This window comes from Panthera pardus, unplaced genomic scaffold (assembly GCF_024362965.1).
Source record: "Panthera pardus isolate Hobbes unplaced genomic scaffold, ASM2436296v1 HiC_scaffold_2, whole genome shotgun sequence".
Taxonomy (NCBI): Eukaryota; Metazoa; Chordata; class Mammalia; order Carnivora; family Felidae; genus Panthera; species Panthera pardus.
Window position 1 is genome coordinate 95,416,557 of NW_026526765.1, and position 18,576 is coordinate 95,435,132.

General features: G+C 32.9%; 1 protein-coding gene across 2 annotated transcripts in view; it reads right to left on the minus strand.

Moving 5' to 3' along the window:
• The window catches only part of TENT2 (terminal nucleotidyltransferase 2), a 71,113-nt gene that overhangs the window by 22,743 nt on the left and 29,794 nt on the right, over positions 1 to 18,576 (minus strand). For both annotated transcript variants that reach the window (XM_019462909.2, XM_019462905.2), the window contains exons 8-11: positions 18,189 to 18,258; positions 10,318 to 10,394; positions 9,812 to 9,940; positions 4,941 to 4,984 (exon numbers count right to left, since the gene is read on the minus strand). In XM_019462909.2, coding sequence (XP_019318454.1) covers positions 4,941 to 4,984; positions 9,812 to 9,940; positions 10,318 to 10,394; positions 18,189 to 18,258 — 320 coding nt within the window. The remainder of the gene's footprint in view (positions 1 to 4,940; positions 4,985 to 9,811; positions 9,941 to 10,317; positions 10,395 to 18,188; positions 18,259 to 18,576) is intronic.

The window sequence follows — 18,576 nt, forward strand, 5'->3', positions numbered from 1 at the left end:
TGTAACATCTTTCTAAATGCATTTGGAGGTGAGGTGGGTTATCGATACCTGCTGCTTGTTTTTAATGTAGGGAAGACATCTTTATTCTGTAATGACTTAATTCCTGCAAACATTTGCCAATTGATATTTAAAGATTTTTGAAGATCTGTACCTTCTGTACCTTTTTTTCCTTTTCAATCAATGCCAATTTTAGAAAAATTTAAATGGGCAACCCTTTGAAAAACATCTGAAAAGTCTCAACTTTTCTTTGCCCATAGAACTGCTTCCCCCCAAAATGGCAAAAACATCTTTTGCCAAATTCCATCATTTTCTGAGACTGTGCCATAATATCTTACCTTCAAAGTTTGAAATTTAGACAATTAAGCACTTTCTAGAATAAAATATACCAGCTAAACTTTTACTTGCTAACTGTTCTTTAAAAAGATACATGCCTTAATTGAAAGAAGACTATTTTTTACCTCCAGGCAAACAGAGAAATTTAAGTTACATAGTATTCTAACAATATAAATTATTAGACCCTATATATAAATGTTGAGGAAGGTCTCAAAGAAAAAGATAACTGATATAGACTACTTAAACAGAGTTCTGCCTAAATAGAAAAAGAGCTAAATGATATATTAAAGTCTCACCAACCTTTCTTAATTATATGCAGATTACCATGAATTCGGTGATACATGTTAAAGACTGATCATGAAATTTCCTTTAAATTATATTTGCTTTTAGTAAAATGTTTAACATTTTGAAAGCAACATAAGCATCATAAAGTAGAAGCACTATAATGAAGTGGTTAAGAGCATGAGCTCTGGAGTCAGAATTAGCTTTGAAACCTTCTCTTAGCTCTATGAACTTAAATTGCTTAGCTTTCCAAAGGTTCAGCTTCTTCATCTATAACACAAGGAAAATAACAGTACTCATAGAACTGTAATAAGGATTAAATGATATAATATATGTAAAGCATAGCAGCAATAGTATTACCTATATAGTATTTAGTATATTTAGTATAGTATGTAGTATAGTATAGTATTACCTATATAGCTTGGCATCATTATTATTATAACTGTACATTATCTTTTTTTTAAATTTTTTTTTAACGTTCATTTATTTTTGAGACAGAGAGAGACACAGCATGAACGGGGGAGGGGCAGAGAGAGGGGGAGACACAGAATCGGAAGCAGGCTCTAGGCTCTGAGCCATCAGCCCAGAGCCTGACACAGGGCTCGAACTCACGGACCGCGAGATCGTGACCTGAGCTGAAGTCGGATGCTTACCGACTGAGCCACCGAGGCGCCCCTGTACATTATCTTTTTTTAGAGCACAAGGTGGAGTGGGAGAGAGAGAGGAAGAGAGAGAATCTTAAGCAGACTCCATGCCCAGTGCTAAGCCTGACTCAGAGCTTGATCTCATGATCCTGAGATCATGACCTGAGCTGAAATCAAGAGTAAGACACTTAACCAACTGAGCGACCCAGGCACCCTATAACTGTCCAATTTATGCAATAATGCAGTATAGTTACCTCCTGAAATAATGTATTATTTCAAAATTAACTTCCTTATAACTCTTAAAATTTAAGTAACATCAACTTTAAAAGAATGTTTTTATCACTAAAAAAAACTTCCCCCCAAACTTTTAAATATGTCTTTTCAAAGGTATTCATTTATAACCTGTTTTACGTAACTAAAATCCTTTATCATACTGTACACACTTTAAAACTGAAAAAAAAGTTGCTATATGTATACATATGTATGCATATGTATATATGTAAAATTTAATATATTTCAATACATAACTACACAGGGGAACTCTACTTCTCAGAATTCCTAACTTCATAACTATAAAATGGCTTCCTAGAATATGAAGATGCCACTAGGGAAAGAAACAAATATAAGTTATCTTCATAAATCTCCACCTAGCATAAATCTAGGTAAATCTCACAATATACTTCCATTAAACTAAAGATCCCTTCATAAGCTTAACCCGAGTTTATATATTTAAACATTCTCAACTTCACTGTTTTAACTCAATAGTAAATATTCTGTCTTCTATTTGACTATTCATGTTGCCTTTTTTAAGTCAATGAGAATTAAATAGTAATAATAATGTTATATAGCTTTTGAAGGTAAAGATATGGCCAGTCTTTCATCCTTTTCTTTCATAATTTAGTATCCAAACTGAACTGAAACACCATACCAATTTTTAAAACAATTATCATAAATTTGAGAAAATATGAAAATAACTAAAAAAGCATAATATACTGAACAAATGTTATTCTATTTCAAAATTTATACCCTATTTTTAAACTCTACTTAACTATATTAGAGAAGCTCAAAATTTAAAAGAACCTTGTTTCCTTGTAAAATAAAGTGTTTTTTCTGTTACTATAAAGTTTTAAGTCATTCTCAAACTTACTTATTCAACCTGAAATTTTGTCATATATGTTTTTCTTAAAGAAAGGTATATCTGTATAGGGACAATCAGATATACACAAATAAAATGTAATAATCAACAGAAACTAGATGAAATGATATATTAGTGAACACTACTATCATTTTGCCTTTCCTCATTCAGCACAGTATAATAGAAAAAATATCAGTTTCTGGGTCCATAATTTGTGACTGTAATACAACTTGGATCAATAATATAATCTTCCTAAGACTTAGTTTCTTCACCTGTGAATCAAGGAAAATACTACATAAGTTTACCTGTCGAGGACTAAGGACACTGTATATAAAATTTATAGAGTGCTGACATAAAATAGATACTACATAAATAACAGCTATCAGTAGTAAGAAATAAGCTGATTTGCTTGTTCCATTGGATGGACCACCAAGAAAAGCACTCTACTGATCAATTAGCTTACAGGTTTCAGATAAAATTTAAAATCCTGTTAAGAGTGGATAGTATATCCTTACCCATGTAAGCATTAATCTTATAGTAAAGATAGTATTCTTCAAATATCTATGGTAATATAACCACACCTGAAAGCAAATTAAGACATTCTTAAATCTAGCAGGTCTTGCTACAAGTATTTTTTAAGGCTTTGGGACTGAACTAGTATTAAATCTATTTCCTTGTTACAGGTATAGAAATAGGATTATTAGCACAACAGGAGTGTAGAGTATAGGGTGAGAGACAGTGTAAGTGAAGAGAAGATGGGACTCTGTCATGGGGGGGGGGAGCTAGAAAATTAGAAAAATGAAACAGAAGTAAAAATAAGGTTCTTCAAACTAGAATATACTAGTAAGAACCTTGGTATCCTAAAATAAAAGCAATACCTCTGCTCTGTTCTCAAGCATAGAGCATTAAACTGAGACTTTATTAGTATTTTATTTTAGTAAAACGAATTCATGCAGCACAGAGTTTAAGTGAGATTTGTGTAGAAGCATCTGTTCCACACACAGTAAGAGATTCTTTAAAGGATAAGTTTTAACTATTAGACACTTTGTATGCTGAAAAATATACACAGCTCTTTCTACACGGAAACCTAGGTCTTAACAATAAAGCTGGGACAATAAAATGAAACAGTGAACACCCAGTCATTATTTCTGACCTTTCAGCATAAGCTAAATAATCAATATTTTATGGAGGGAGAAAACCATTCAAGGATAAGACCCAAAAGTTCAAGTTACTTTTATTTCTATACTTTCTGATGCTTTCATTTTCACAATGTTTATGAAAGCATAGTGATCCCTAGCAATAACTGAAACACATTATAGTAGCTCTTTATAATACCAGAAATTAGTTTTCAAAATGAGGAAGATAAGATACCCAGATTCCAAACGATTCTTATAACGGTATCTTTACCAGATGATCCACCACAAGCTGGGAAGTCCTCACCACAGCAATCTCGATTACAGTGAACCTTTCATTATCCAGCACCTTGCATGTGTGCATTACGATAATAACATGTTCAAAAACAAGAACATCAGTTCTTCTCAATTATCAAAGGTTAAGTTATATTTAATTTAGATTCCACATCAAGGACTTGTATTTTCTATGATACATATAAAATAAGCAAGTCCTTTGAAAACTGATCACTCAAGCTAGATCTTTTTCAATTTGCCTATTTAGTAATTTTAGAAAACAGCTTTTTGTAACTTCATAAAACTAAACAGGTAAAAATTACATGGTTTCAGAAGGCTGATTAAACATTCTAAACAGATAGTTTAAATATTATTTCCAAATACAACCAGGAATAAGGATGATTATGGAGGAAAACAGAAATGGTAGGACTATAAAACAAGGAAACAGAATTCTGGAAAAAAGGAACACAAAAAACTGGAAAAGAAACAAAAGTATATAGATTGTGAGTTATGTACATTACCTAGGTTTCTCTAAATTCAAACTGAGTATATACCAAACTTTTTCTAGTAGGCACCCTTCACCACTTTCATGTTTCCAATTAACTTCAGAAGGATTCTTAATATTATGCACTCAAGGAGTGTAAGTATCAGTGTTACTCCTTTTGGTGTATTAGTTGGTAAAATCAAGTGAAAGATACAATGATTATCCAATTGTTCAACTTAATTTTTCCCCTGCTTTCAAAGTATACGTAGATTGGGCTAAAAGACTTCTGAGTAAAGAAATACTATAAAACTATTTTAAAATAGCACGAAGAAAACTGGAATGAGTCTAAATAGGCCTTGACCAATTGAATATATTTAATTCCTTTTAGTGATAATCATGAGCATCATGCAAATAATTCCACCATTAAGAAAAATGACCACACTGCCAATAACCAAATAAAATATGACAGTCTTCTGAAAAAGTATACGGAATATTTTTAATGTGCTAGTGGCCAACGCCTCAGCCTATATAGAAAATGTTATTATATACTTAGAAGGTAACTATTACACCTTTTACATTCACATTAATACTGCATATAATAGTTCCACATATATTTGTCATAATATGTATTAGAATAATTTATAAGAAACACTTACTGGGTAAATTTTTTGGATGGATGGAAGGATGGGTTCAGGTAGGGCTATAAAAAAAAAAGTTTAAAGCTTCTGTGATTCACATAATTCATTTCACAAAGCAATAATTTGTCAGCTACACCCCAGGTATGAGACTATAAGGGTTCCTGCTAGAATTCAACAGTTTCCATATATTTTGTGAATTAACTCTGATCCCTAGAAATTTAAATTCAAAATATATCTAAGTTGATAACTTCAGGTTAATAAACTATGTATATTTCTAGGTAAACAAATGTTCCTTGCATTTTTAGAAAAACAAGTCATCAATGGACACACATCATTTGGTCCAACATCAGACACACACACAAAATAAGCAAGACAAGGATTGTTCTACATATACTGAATGAACATTGTTAAGATGGATGTAGCTATCAAAAAAAATTTTTTAAGTAAAGTCCAATGATACTGTATCATGAAAGAATAATAGCTATATCATAATTGTCCCTTTATGTTTAATTTCTTCTAATAAACAGTAATACCAAAACTGAGATAGTTTCAGGAGATCGATCTATTAAAAAAACTGAAAAAAAAAAATCTTCAACTTCACTAATTTTTAAAAAGGAGGCTTGAGCAAAGTTTAGAAATATAAATCAGAAATATAAAGTTTAGAAATATAAATATAAATATGCCACTTTGCCATAAAAAATTAAAATTTCATACAAAGGAATCATTATCTTTATATGTTACTTTATTTTTTGTCATTCTTCATTCTCCAATATCTTTACCAAAATCCAACCTGCAAAATACAATATCTTGACTATAAGATACAAGTAATGTGTTTTCAAGATTTAAGATTAAAGACCAAATATAATACCATAAAACAAACTGTGTATTTAAGAATTAGAAACACATTATATATAATTAAGTAAACTCAGTAACAATCATTATTTTTAATTTGCAGTTTAGCAAAAACCTTTTTATATAACTTCTGGAATACATTAATATCTAAATAATCAACTATTATTACCAACTTACGTGATCTCCAACTATGATTATAAATGTATAAGTTTCTATCACATAATATTTAAATATCTCTTCTGTATCATGCTCCATTCCCAAGTTGAAATCGGAATAAAATAAAATTCCATGATAGTCTGGAATGTTCACAGTGTGTGACTGAGGGGAAAAACTCATTACTTACTGGAATCACTCTTAGGAAGTAAAAATATTTTTTCCCAGAGGCATTCAAATGCTCAAAATTCTAGAAGATCCTACAAATAAACTCAAGCCCCAGTTACTTTAATTCTAAACGTCTTTATATTCATGTAATAGTTTTTAATGACTTTCTAACAATTTTGCTGTAATATAGAAGTCAAATTGGTAAATCTTACTAGAAATTAGTTTACTTAATTAAAAACCTGAATTCCCTTCTCACTGAATACCCCTAGTAAATTAAAATTATAATTTAAAAAACAGTGAAGAAAGGTTATAAACATTTAGAAAAAAATTTATTTCATTCTAGAATCATAACCAGAATGTTGGAAGAGAAAAACAAACAGTAATCAATGGTTAGGGTCTTTCAATAGACAAAGCACCCTGAGAACTAAGCAATTTGAAAGTTTTGGGGAGCAGGGATATCACTCAGTAAATCCCTTGTCTAACAACCTTAAAGCTAGTCATTTGTGAAAATAAGTAAAAGAAAAGTGGAGTCAGGAAGCCCTGAAAGGGGTGCTCTCACACACTGCCACCATTCTCCATAAGAAGTATACTTTGCATTCCCCAATAGGAAGAAGCTTCCTTTACATACTCTAGTAGAAGGAAGAAAGAATTCTTCCTTGCTCAGCAACAGCCCAGGCAATGAGAATTCAGCAAAACAGCCCCTTCCAGCTTCCTCCCCTTCCTCCATAAAGGCAAGCCCCTCAACCTCCATTCTCTGGACTTGCCAATGGTTGGTTCACTACAGTTTGCTTGTTCTGAATTGCGATTCCTCTATTCCAGAATAAACTCACTGTACTGGCAAACAAACAAACAAAAACCTAGCTCTTTTGTTTTTTAAGGTCAACACATTGCAGAGCAATTGGCATACCGTGGCAGTTAACACTATCCTGATAGTAACGTCAAAGTCTTGAATAGTTTTTCAAATGTTTATTTCACTCAAAGCAACATATATTCAGGGGCACCTGGGTGGCTCAGTTGGTTAAGCATCTGACTTCAGCTCAGGTCGTGATCTCACAGTTCATCAGTTCAAGCCCCATATTGGGCTATATCTGCTGTCAGTGCAGAGCCTGCTTCACATCCTCTGTCCCCTCTCTCTCTACCCCTCCCCCTCTCACTCGTTCGCTCGTTCTCTCTCTCAAAACTAAACATTTGGGGGGAAAAAGCAACATACATTCAGGAAGGATCTAGCTGTAACAGCTATTTTTACTTCAAAATTTTGGACTTCAATCTTTTAAATTTCTCTCTCAAAAGAAAAAAAAAAAACACAAAACACCTTACTATTACAGTATCTGATCAATAGATAACACCTTCAGAACAGCTACTCTGTAAGATTTTACTTTGCCTACATTTCAGATGAGAGCTTTCTGGTCAGGCCTCCACAAATTTAAACATGGAAACATTCCATTCTGATTCATCAAAAATTCAACTAAAAAAAAGGAGATCTTCAACAATAAACAACAATTTTGAAAATTCAAGGACAATTTTGTTTTTGAAAGAGAGAGTGCGTGCAATCTAAGAGGAACAGGGGAGGAGAGAGAATCCCAAGTAGGCTCCATTCTCAGCGCACAGCTAGACATGCAGCTCAATCCCATGACCCCAGGATCATGACCTGAGCCAAAATCAAAAGTCAAACACTCAACTAACTGAGCCACCCAGGTGTCCCAAAAATTCAAGAGCAATTTTAGAATGCCTGAAACAGTTTTGTACCTGAAAACATGGTAAACATTCTATGAATATTCATTCAAATTATTATTTCTAACCAGGTAATACTTTTGCCTTTTTATTAATTATTATTATTAATCTTAGATGGCCATTAAAATCTCTTCTCATCGGCTTTTTCCCTTCACACTTTCATCAGTCACCTTTCAAGCATATGTAGTCAATTACTAACTATTGAAATTCATTCTAGGAAATACTTTAATCTTTTCAACTTTTCCATATACAGAAGACAAATTTCCTTTCTCTACTCATGGCAGAAAAGATATTAAAAAAGCCTTTAAGAAGTTAAATGAAACCTAAAAGTCCATCCAATCCAATTATCCCTGTTACAGATAAGAATATTAAGGCCAGAAAGGTGGAATAAACTGGCCAAAATTACAAACACTAGTTCACTGTGGCACGACTGGAACTGCTCAATACACTTCGCAGACTCCTGTTTGCCAAAAAAGCAGCTATTTATTTCAATCTAATTTCAACACGGCTACTTATTTCAATCTAATTTCTTCTAGTGAGAAGTAGCCAAAATTTGCCAAATAACAGTTACGCTTTTACTTTTATTATTATTTTAGAGAGAGAGTGTGTGAGAGGGGAAGATGGGCAGAGGGAGAGAGAGCAAGTGAGAGTAAGAGAGTCAGAGAGTCAGAGAGTCAGAGAGTCAGAGAGTCAGAGAGAGAGAGAGAGAGAGAGAGAGAGAGAGAGAAGAGGAGAGGAGAGAATCTTAAGCAGGTTCCACACTTAGTGCGGAGCCCGATCCGGGGCTCAATCCCACGACCCTGGGATCATGACCTGAGCTGAAATCAAGAGTCACAGGCTCAACCAGCTGAGCCACCCAGGCACCTCAATACAGTTATACTTTAGCTGTGCAGAGTGGATGTACTTTAACAAAGACCTAGAAACAGTGATGATAGTGCCATTAATTACAAATCATCTTAGTGAAGAGGACTTTGTCAAAAACAAAATAGGTTTAACAAAATGTAAACAGAATTTTAACATGATTTTTGAACAGTGGTAAAAAATTTCTGAACTTTCAACTTGCTTACCAAACTGCCTCAGTACATGTGTGATAAAAGTCCATTTTTCTAAAGAAGGCAAAGTAAAGTATCTAAAGTAACCCACAAAAATGGAGAGAAAGAGCACATATTATAGCTGTTCATACATGTTCAATACTGTAGTCAAATCTCATTTCTAAATCACAACTAGTGTCTATTCACTTTTTAGTTTTAGTTGTAATTTAAAATGTACATTTGACAAAATCTAAATAACCCCTGATGTATTTCTGGCACATAACTTTTCAATATTTATATACATATGAATACATACACAAACTCAAATACAAATACAATTTTTAAAATAAAATTGATACCATGTTGTATATGATACCATATCATGGATATTTTCTTTTACCATTAAATACCCTAAAAACATATTCTTAGCAGCTGAAAATATTATAATTAATTCAATCATTCCTCTATTCTTAAAAACTTAGATTATTTCCAATCTTCTATTATTTCTTTCACCCAAACTCCATGCCAACTCACAAGGAATAAAAACTTCTTTATCCAAAAAGAAAATCCTTTAATTCCTGTCTCAAGTGAAAAATAAAAAACATGATGAATGGTGCTTGAGCTTATTTTTATAGGGCTTCTGAACATGCATGTGCCTCAAGATAATGGATCCACAATATAGCGGTAAAAGTTCTTTGAATACAAAAGAGTAATATGAAAAAACTGTCAAAAAACAAAACAAAACACAGCGAAACTTCCTTATAATGTTTTCTGGGGAATAACATTTCTAAAACATTTGTTCAAAGCAACAAATTAGAAAAATATGGCTATATGGGCCTTAGAAAGAACTTTTTAAAACAATACTGTTTGAAGACAGTGTCAACAGAAAAGACACCATAATGAAGTTTAACTGTGTTTCCATTTTAAAAATTGGGAAAAACCCATAATACTTACTTTGTAAATAGTGCAAAACCATCAATACAAGACTATAGCTGCTTAAAGTACCACGACTGGCATCATTTATCTCATGGTGACTTGCCCACTTCTTAATCACCAGTACTAACGGACGAACTCGATTTTCAACTGAAAGTAAAATGAAAACTTAAAAATGGTAAGAAAATATTACGGTTTCTCTGTAAGTTTGTATCATTTCCCAACTCCAAAAGAAAAAGCATTTCCTCCCTGTGTATTAAACATTGTGTTCACCATAAATGTGTCTTACTTTTACAAGGTATCTTAGTCACCTTTTAAAAATTACCAATTACTAAAATTCATTTTATTAACCTGTAACTCTGGTAGCATATAAATTTTAGTGTACAACATAGTATACATATAATAAAATGAGACACTACACATTAAAATAATTAAAAAGATGTCAGTGTTTATTATAAACATATTTAAAAAGGAATAAAGGATAAAGAGAGAAGCTATAATTATTTGGAAATAAACAAAAAACTTACGGTATGCGTAAGTTCTGAGGAGGAATGTGTTTCTTATTCCAACAATATTGTTTACATTCAAGTCGAATTCCACACAACTATTAAAAACAGAGAAAAATACTTTACCTCAAGTGTTTTTGAACAAATTAAACTAACTCCCTAATAACTAAGTTAATATTCATCTACCCTATGATGTAAAAATAGCATGATCCCAAAGACCAAATACTTTAAAATGAGACACTAACTTAGCAATAAGAATAAAGATATAGTCAGTATATCATTTTAATATGATTTACTGTATATTAAAAATACTAAACAGGATAACAGTTGTAAGATCCATAATGTACTTCTAAGGCTTTAATTATCCTTAATAAAACAAATTATAAAATTTTGCAATCCATTCCAGGTAAACAAAATTATATGACCAAAAACATTTCTGGTCAAGTTATTTCACTGAGTTATATATTCTCAACTAATTTGGAAGTAAAGCATTATTTGCTTTAAAACAATAGGAATAAAAAGCCAAATAAAGAACAGGTGAAAAAAAAATAAAAGTAGTCTATACATTATATTCCCTCCAAAAAGGATAAGATATAAATAACATATAAATTATATTATACCAAAGTGAGCTACTGATAATCTGGAAGGACAATAGGGATATGTCTTTGAAAGCAAAGATATGGTGCAATTCACAATTTAAAAAATAGGGCAATAATGAAGGGATCTACAAAGAATGGCAAAACTCAAAATAAAAGAAAGGATTAATGTAAATATACTATTAGGTCCAACAACTTCTGCACACTGAGTTTTTCTATGAAAAGACTGCCTAATATAAAAACTTAACAAAATTCCTTTTTATAAACTTTTAATTATAAAATTTGAAATTTACCAATGCAGATTTCCTTTTTTAGGGAAAGGAAATCTTATAATCTTTCAATTAACCATGCATATTGACAAAAATGGATAGTAGTATCAACACTTCAGATATATATATATATATATATATATATTTGCCTTTGGGAAACTTATGGCAGCAAGAGAGTTACATTCTCTAACTGCGTCTGTGCAAGGCTAACACTAAAACCACTGTGCATTTCCTCTATATACCTCAACAGAGAGGAAGAAACAGGCAACAACCAGTTTGCAGTTAAAAACTTTTCCAAAAATATGATTCAGCGCTTTAAAAATATCCACAGTATTTGCTTCAGATTTTACTTCCGGAAATATTAAACTAATCCTTTATATGGAAAAAATTTAATGTACAAAATGCTTATTCTAACAGGGGAATAACTAAGTTAATCACAATATATTCATTGAATGAAAAACTACTGTAAAGCCATTAAAAATCAAGCCAGAAAAAATTCACTGATATAAGCAAATATCCATGATATATGGTCAGGTAAAAAAGTATAATCTCAATTTTAATTTTAAAAACTCTTATGCATTCACATGCATAGAAGAGGGACTGAAAGTTTTACACCAAAATGTTATCATTGGTTATCTTTGGATATTAGAAGCCATTTTTTTAATGGTCTGTATAGAGAAGAAATATAAAATGGTGTTTATAAAGAACATTTAACAATGAAAAAAAGTTTGTATAATCTTAAATAGGAAAAAAAAAATGCGCCCAACACAGGAGCACCCAAATATTTAAAGCAGTTAATAACAAACATAAAGGAAATAATCAATAGTAATACAATAAAAGTAGAGGACTTTAACACCCCACTTACGTCAATGGACAGATCATTCAAATAGAAAATCAACAAGGAAACAGTGGCTTTGACTGACACATTTGGACCAGATGGATTTAACAGATATATTCAGAACATTCCATCCTAAAATACCAGAATACACATTCGTTTCAAGTACACATGGAACATTCTCCGGAAGAGATCACACAGTAGGCCACAAAACAAGTCTTGACAAATTTAAAAAGATGGAAGTCATTCCATGCATCATTTCTGACCATAATGCTATGAAGCTAGAAATTAACCACAAGAAAAAATCTGGAAATAGCACAAATACATGTAAGTTAAACAACATGCTACTAAAACAATGAATGGATCAACCAAGAAATCAAAGAGGAAATCAAAAAAATAAAGAGACAAATGAAAATGAAAACACAATGACCAAAAATCTTTGGGAAGCAGCAAAAGTGGTTGCAAGGGCAAAGTTTAGAGCAACATGGGTCTACCTCAAGAAGAAAAATCTCAAACAACCTAACTTTATACATAAAAGAGTTACAAAAAGAAGAACAAACAAAACCCAAAACCAATAGAAGAAAGGAAATAATATAGATTAGAACAGTAATAAACGAAACAAAAACTAAAAAAAGTACAGAACAGATCAGTGAAACCAGGAGCTGGTTCTTTTAAAAGATCAACAAAAGTGATGAACCGTTAGCTAGTGTCATCCAAAAAAGAAAAAAAAGGGGGAGAAACAGAGAGTATTCAAATAAACAAAATCACCAAATGAAAGAAGAGAAATAACAACAACACCATAGAAATATTACAAAGGATTGTATGAGAATATTATGAAAAATTATATGCCAACAAACTGGAAAACCTAAAAGAAATGGATAAATTCCCAGAAACATATAACCTCTCAAAATTGAATCAAGAAGAAATAGAAAATTTGAACAGACCCATTACAAGCAATGAAATTGAATCAGTAATGAAAAAACTCCCAACAAGTAAAGTCCAGTACCAGAAGGCTTCACAGGCAAATTCTACCGAACACTCAAAGAAGAGTTAATAACTATTTTTCTCAAACTATTCCAAAAAACAGAAGAGAGGGAAGGCTTCCAAATTCATTCTATGAGACTTGCATTGTACCCTCATAGTAAAACCAGATAAAGACACTACAAAAAAGAGAACTATAGGCCAGTATCTCTGATGAACATAGATGTAAAAATCCTCAACAAAACATTAGCAAGCTGAATCCAGTAATACATTAAAAAAAAATCATTCACCACGGATCAAGCGAGATTTATTCCTGGGATGCAAGGGTGGGGTCCAATATTTGCGTATCAATCAACATGATATATCACATCCGTAACATTAAGAATAAAAGCCATATGATCATTTCAATAGATGCAGAAAAGGGGGTGCCTAGTGACTCGGCTGAGCATCCGACTCTTGATTTCAGTTCAGTTCATGATCCCAGGATCATGGGATCAAGCCCCACATTGGGCTCTGTGCTGAACAGAGCCTGTTTAAAATTCTCTCCCCTTCCCTCTCCCTCTCTCTCCCCCTCTCCCTCCCTCTGCTCCTCTCCCCACCTTGTGCTCTCTCACTCTCTAAAATAAAATAAAATAAAATAAAATAAAATAAAATAAAATAAAAGTGCAGAAAAAGCATTTGACAAAGTACAACATGCATGATAAATCCCTCAACGAAGTAGGTTTGGAGTGAACATACCTCACCGTAATTAAGGTCATATATGAAATATCCACAGCTAATATCATACTCAAAGGTGAAAAACTGAGAGCTTTCCCCCTAAGATCAGGAACAAAACAAGGATGTCCACTCTCACCACCTTTTTTTTTTAATGTTTTATTATTTATTTTTGAGATTGAGAGAGACAGAGCACAAGCAGGGGAGGGGCAGAAAGAAAGGGAGACACAGAATCCAAAGCAGACTCCAGGCTCTGACGTGTCAGCACAGAGCCCAACACAAGGCTTGAACTCACGAGCCACAAGATCATGACCTGAGCCAAAGTCGAACGTTTAACCAACTGAGCCACCCAGGCGCCCCCACTCTCACCACTTTTATTCAACATAGTATAGGAAGCCAAAGCTACACCAGTCATACAAGAAAAAGGAATAAGAGGCATCCAAATTGGTAAGGAAAAAGTAAAACTTTCATTATTTTTATGTAGATGACATGATACTATATAGAGAAAACACTAAAGACTCCATCAAAAAACTACTGGAACTGATAAATGAATTCAGTAAGGTTGCAGGATACGAAATCAATATACAGAAATCCACTGTATTTCTATTCACTAATAATGAAGCAATAGGAAGAAATTTAAAAAGCAATCACATTTACAACGGCACCAAAAAGAAAAAATGCTTAGGAATAAACTTAACCAAAGAGTTCAAAAACCTGTACTCTAAAAACTATAAAACATGATGAGAGAAGTTGAAGACAACACAGACAAATGTAAAGACATTCCATGCTCATGGACTAGAAGAACAAATATTTTTAAAATGTTCACACTACCCAAAACAATCTATCTACAGATTTAATGAAATCCCTATCGAAGTATAATCAGTGGGGTGCCTGGGTGGCTCAGTCGGCTGACTGTCCAACTCTTGATTTCAGCTCAGGTCATGATCTCACGGTTTGTGGGATTGAGTCAAGCTCTGCATTGGAAGCATGGAGGCTGCTTGGGATTCTCTCCCTCTCTCTCTCTCTCTCTCTGTCAAAATAAACTAAAAAACAAAACAAAACAAAAACAACAGCATTTTTCACAGAACTAGAAAAAATAATCCTAAAATCTGTATAAAACTACAAAAGACCTCAAATAGCCAAAACATTCTCAAAAAAGAAAAACAAAGCTGGAGGTATCATAATTCCGGATTGCAAGTTACACTACGAAGCTGTAGTTACCAATACAGTATGGTACTGGCACAAAATACACACATACATCAATGGAATAGGACTGAGTGCCCAGAAACAAACCCAGGATTATATGGTCAACTGAACTTCAACAAAAGAGGCAAGAATATGCAACGAAATAAAGACAGTCTCCTCAACAAATGGTAGTGGGAAAACTGAGCAGCTACATGCAAAAGAATGAAACTGGACCTCTTTTTTACACCATATACAAAAATAAACTCAAAATGGATTAAAGACCTAAACGTGAGACCTGAAACCATAAAAATCCTAGAAGAGAGCACAGGCAGTAATTTCTCAGAAATTTGGCATAGCAACATTTTTCTACATGTGTAGACAAAGATGCTCAGTATCACTCATCTTCAGGGAAATGCAAATCAAAACCACACCAGTCAGAACGGCTAAAATAAAAAACAAGAAATAATAAGTGTTGACAAGGATGTGGAGAAAAAAAAACCTCTTGTGTCCTGCTAGTAGGAATGCAAACTAGTGTAGTCACTGTGGAAAACAGTATAAACATTCTTCAAAAAATAAAAATAGGATTAACATATAATCCAGTCATTGCACTACTGCGTATTTACCCAAATCACACAAAAACACTAATTTGAAAGGAAATATGCACCTCTATGATAACTGCAGCATTATTTACAATAGGCAAGTTATGGAAGCAGCCCAAATATCCATCAAAGACAAAGATACACAAATAAATGTCCATCAATGGAGAAAGATGTGATATATATAAACATGCACACACACACACACACAAGTGGACTATTATTCTTCCATAAAAATGAATGAAATCTTACCATTTGCAACAACATGGATAGCACTAGAGTATAATGCTAAGTGAATTAAGTCAGTCAGAGAAAGACAAATACCGTATGATTTCACTAATGTGGAATTAAAAAATATATAAATAAACAAAGAGAAAAAAAAAAAGAGAGATAAACCAAAAAACAGACTCTTAACTATAGAGAACAAACAGATGGTTACCAGAGAGGAGATAGGTAGGGGGATGACTGAAATAGGTGATGGGGATTAAAGACTATACTTATTATGATGAGCACTGAGTAATGTATAGAATTGTTGAATCACTATATTGTATACCTGAAAGTAATATAACCGAATGTTAAAAACACTGTAATTAAAATTTTAAACATAAAAAAAAAATACAACCGTGGGTTTTACTTTTTTTTTGTTGTTTATTTATTTGTTTTGAGAGAGGGGGTAGGGGTACGAGTGGGGGAGGGACAGAGAGGGAGAGGGAAAGAATCCAAAGCAGGCTTCTCACTGTTAGCACAGAGCCCAATGCAGGGCTCAAACTCATGAACGGTGAGATCATCTTGAGCTAAAATCAAGAGTCAGATGCTTAATGGACTGAGCCACCCAGGGGGCCCACAACCATGTATTTTAAAAAATAATTACAATAAGCTAATAATTTTATTTGTGTTTAGTTTATCTCCCATAAAGTGTTTTAGAAAACTCTACCATTGGGGCGCCTGGGTGGCTCAGTCGGTTAAGTGTCTGACTTCAGCAGAAATCATGATCTCGCGGTCTCTGAGTTTGAGCCACGTGTCGTCGGGCTCAGTGTTGACAGCTGACCCTGGAGCCTCCTTCAGATTCTGTGTCTCCCTCTCTCTCTGCCCCTCCCCGACTCACACTCTGTCTCTCTCTCCTTCAAAAATAAATAAACATCAAAAAAAAATTTTTTTTTAAAAAGAAAACTACCATTAGTTATTTGAAAACAATTCAAATACTTATAGATTGGACAGATATTTAAATGAATGGAGGAGAAGGTTTGAACCAGGCATATATCTAAGGATTTGTTTAAAACATATATATTTAGTCAATTCTAATCATTTGCAGTATTTATTTTCTATAAAGTCAATGAAAACAGTGGAAACAAAGGGTTAGGTTCCCACAAGCTTTCAGTCAAAACATTTTCATCAATTGATTAATACATAACTTTGTTTTGTTTGCTTTTTTAATATTTTTTTAATGTTTATTTATTTTTGACAGACAGAGACAGAGCACGAGCTGGGGAGGGACAGAGAGAGAGAGAGAGAGAGAGAGAGAGAATCCGAAGCAGGCTCCAGGCTCTGAGCTGTCAGCACAGAGCCCAACGCAGGACTCAGATTCACAAACCACGAGATCATGGCCTGAGCTGAACTCAGACACTTAACCGACTGAGCCACCCAGGCGCCCCTACATAACTTTGTTTTATGTGTTTCCATTTAAAGACACCCCATTCACTGATAATGAACTCATGGCCAAGCACACTGTAACTTATGCATGAACAAAGCATATCAAATACAAGTTTTTTCTCCATGAGGCACATCACAGCTTTGTACACAGAAACAATAGATAGTAACTCAGCACTATGCTTGGGGGCCATTTAAAAGAGCAAAGTCACCTATATAAAGCAACAAAATACAAAAAACATGGAAATGGACTCTGCAAAGAATAATTGTTTATACATAAGAGAAGAAACAGGAAGGCAGAATGTCACATTATTTAATCTCAATGATTCAGAATCTTCTCCACTTTGCAAATGTCTACAAATGACTATGAAAGTGCTAGAAATATTAATTTGGGGGGTTACAAAATAAATATCATCATGTCGGCAAATTCATAAATAAAGAATCCATGAATAATAAGGATCACTTATGTATATATATTTACACTTTACACTTACATTTATGTAAACCATTTCAGTATTTTATAAAACTGGGCTAGAAAACCTAATTTATCACAATCTTATCTCTTTTTTAGGGAACAAATTTTTTTTAACCAATAGAACAGTCAACACCTATTTACATTTTATATTCAGATACTGTATAAAAGATTCTAATCCCAATGCCCATAAGAAATTCAGAACCCAGGCTGGTAGAGTGTACAGATAGATATAATTATATTTATAACAACTCCCTTGATATAAACATACATCAAATCTCATCAATTAAGATATGTTCTAAAGAGTATATTACATTTCCAAAAAGCAAATTTAAAAATGTGAAATGTAAATATATATATTCTTTAAAATGGATAGTTTTAAACACTCGAAATACCAAGCAAAATAACTAAGCACAGTTAAGCATAAAGAATTGCTCAGACTATTCTAAAAAATCATCTCCAAGACAAATCAAGAAAGTTTTAAAAACTGATGAAGATAAGCTATTATGCTGTAGCCTACACTTAACTATCTACATCAAAAGAATATGTAAAAATGATCTAAAATGACTGAAAAAGGAAAATTCAATAATTACTTACCTGACTTTATCCCTGAACTTCACAATTGGCACTTTTGCTCGAATCAACTGAGGTCTCTCTATGTAGCCAGCTGAAGGACAAAATATGAATATCTGTAAACATTTCTCAAATTCATAGTGTTCCAATGTATATTTTTAAAAAATGGTTTCTTACTAAGCTAAAACAGTTTATGAAAACACAGTCTTTTAAGATCGCAAAGAAAGGACATTATCAAATTCTTCTAAGACTGAAAATTCCAATACCATTTAGAGGGCTTTATATTAAAATTCAGAAGTGTGGTCTAATATCTAATAATACTTATAAAGAAATTCATCAGAGCATTATAAGCAGGAAAAATATCTAGGCTGGCAGGAGCATAGCTCATTTCTGTTATAGCATAAGGCAGAAT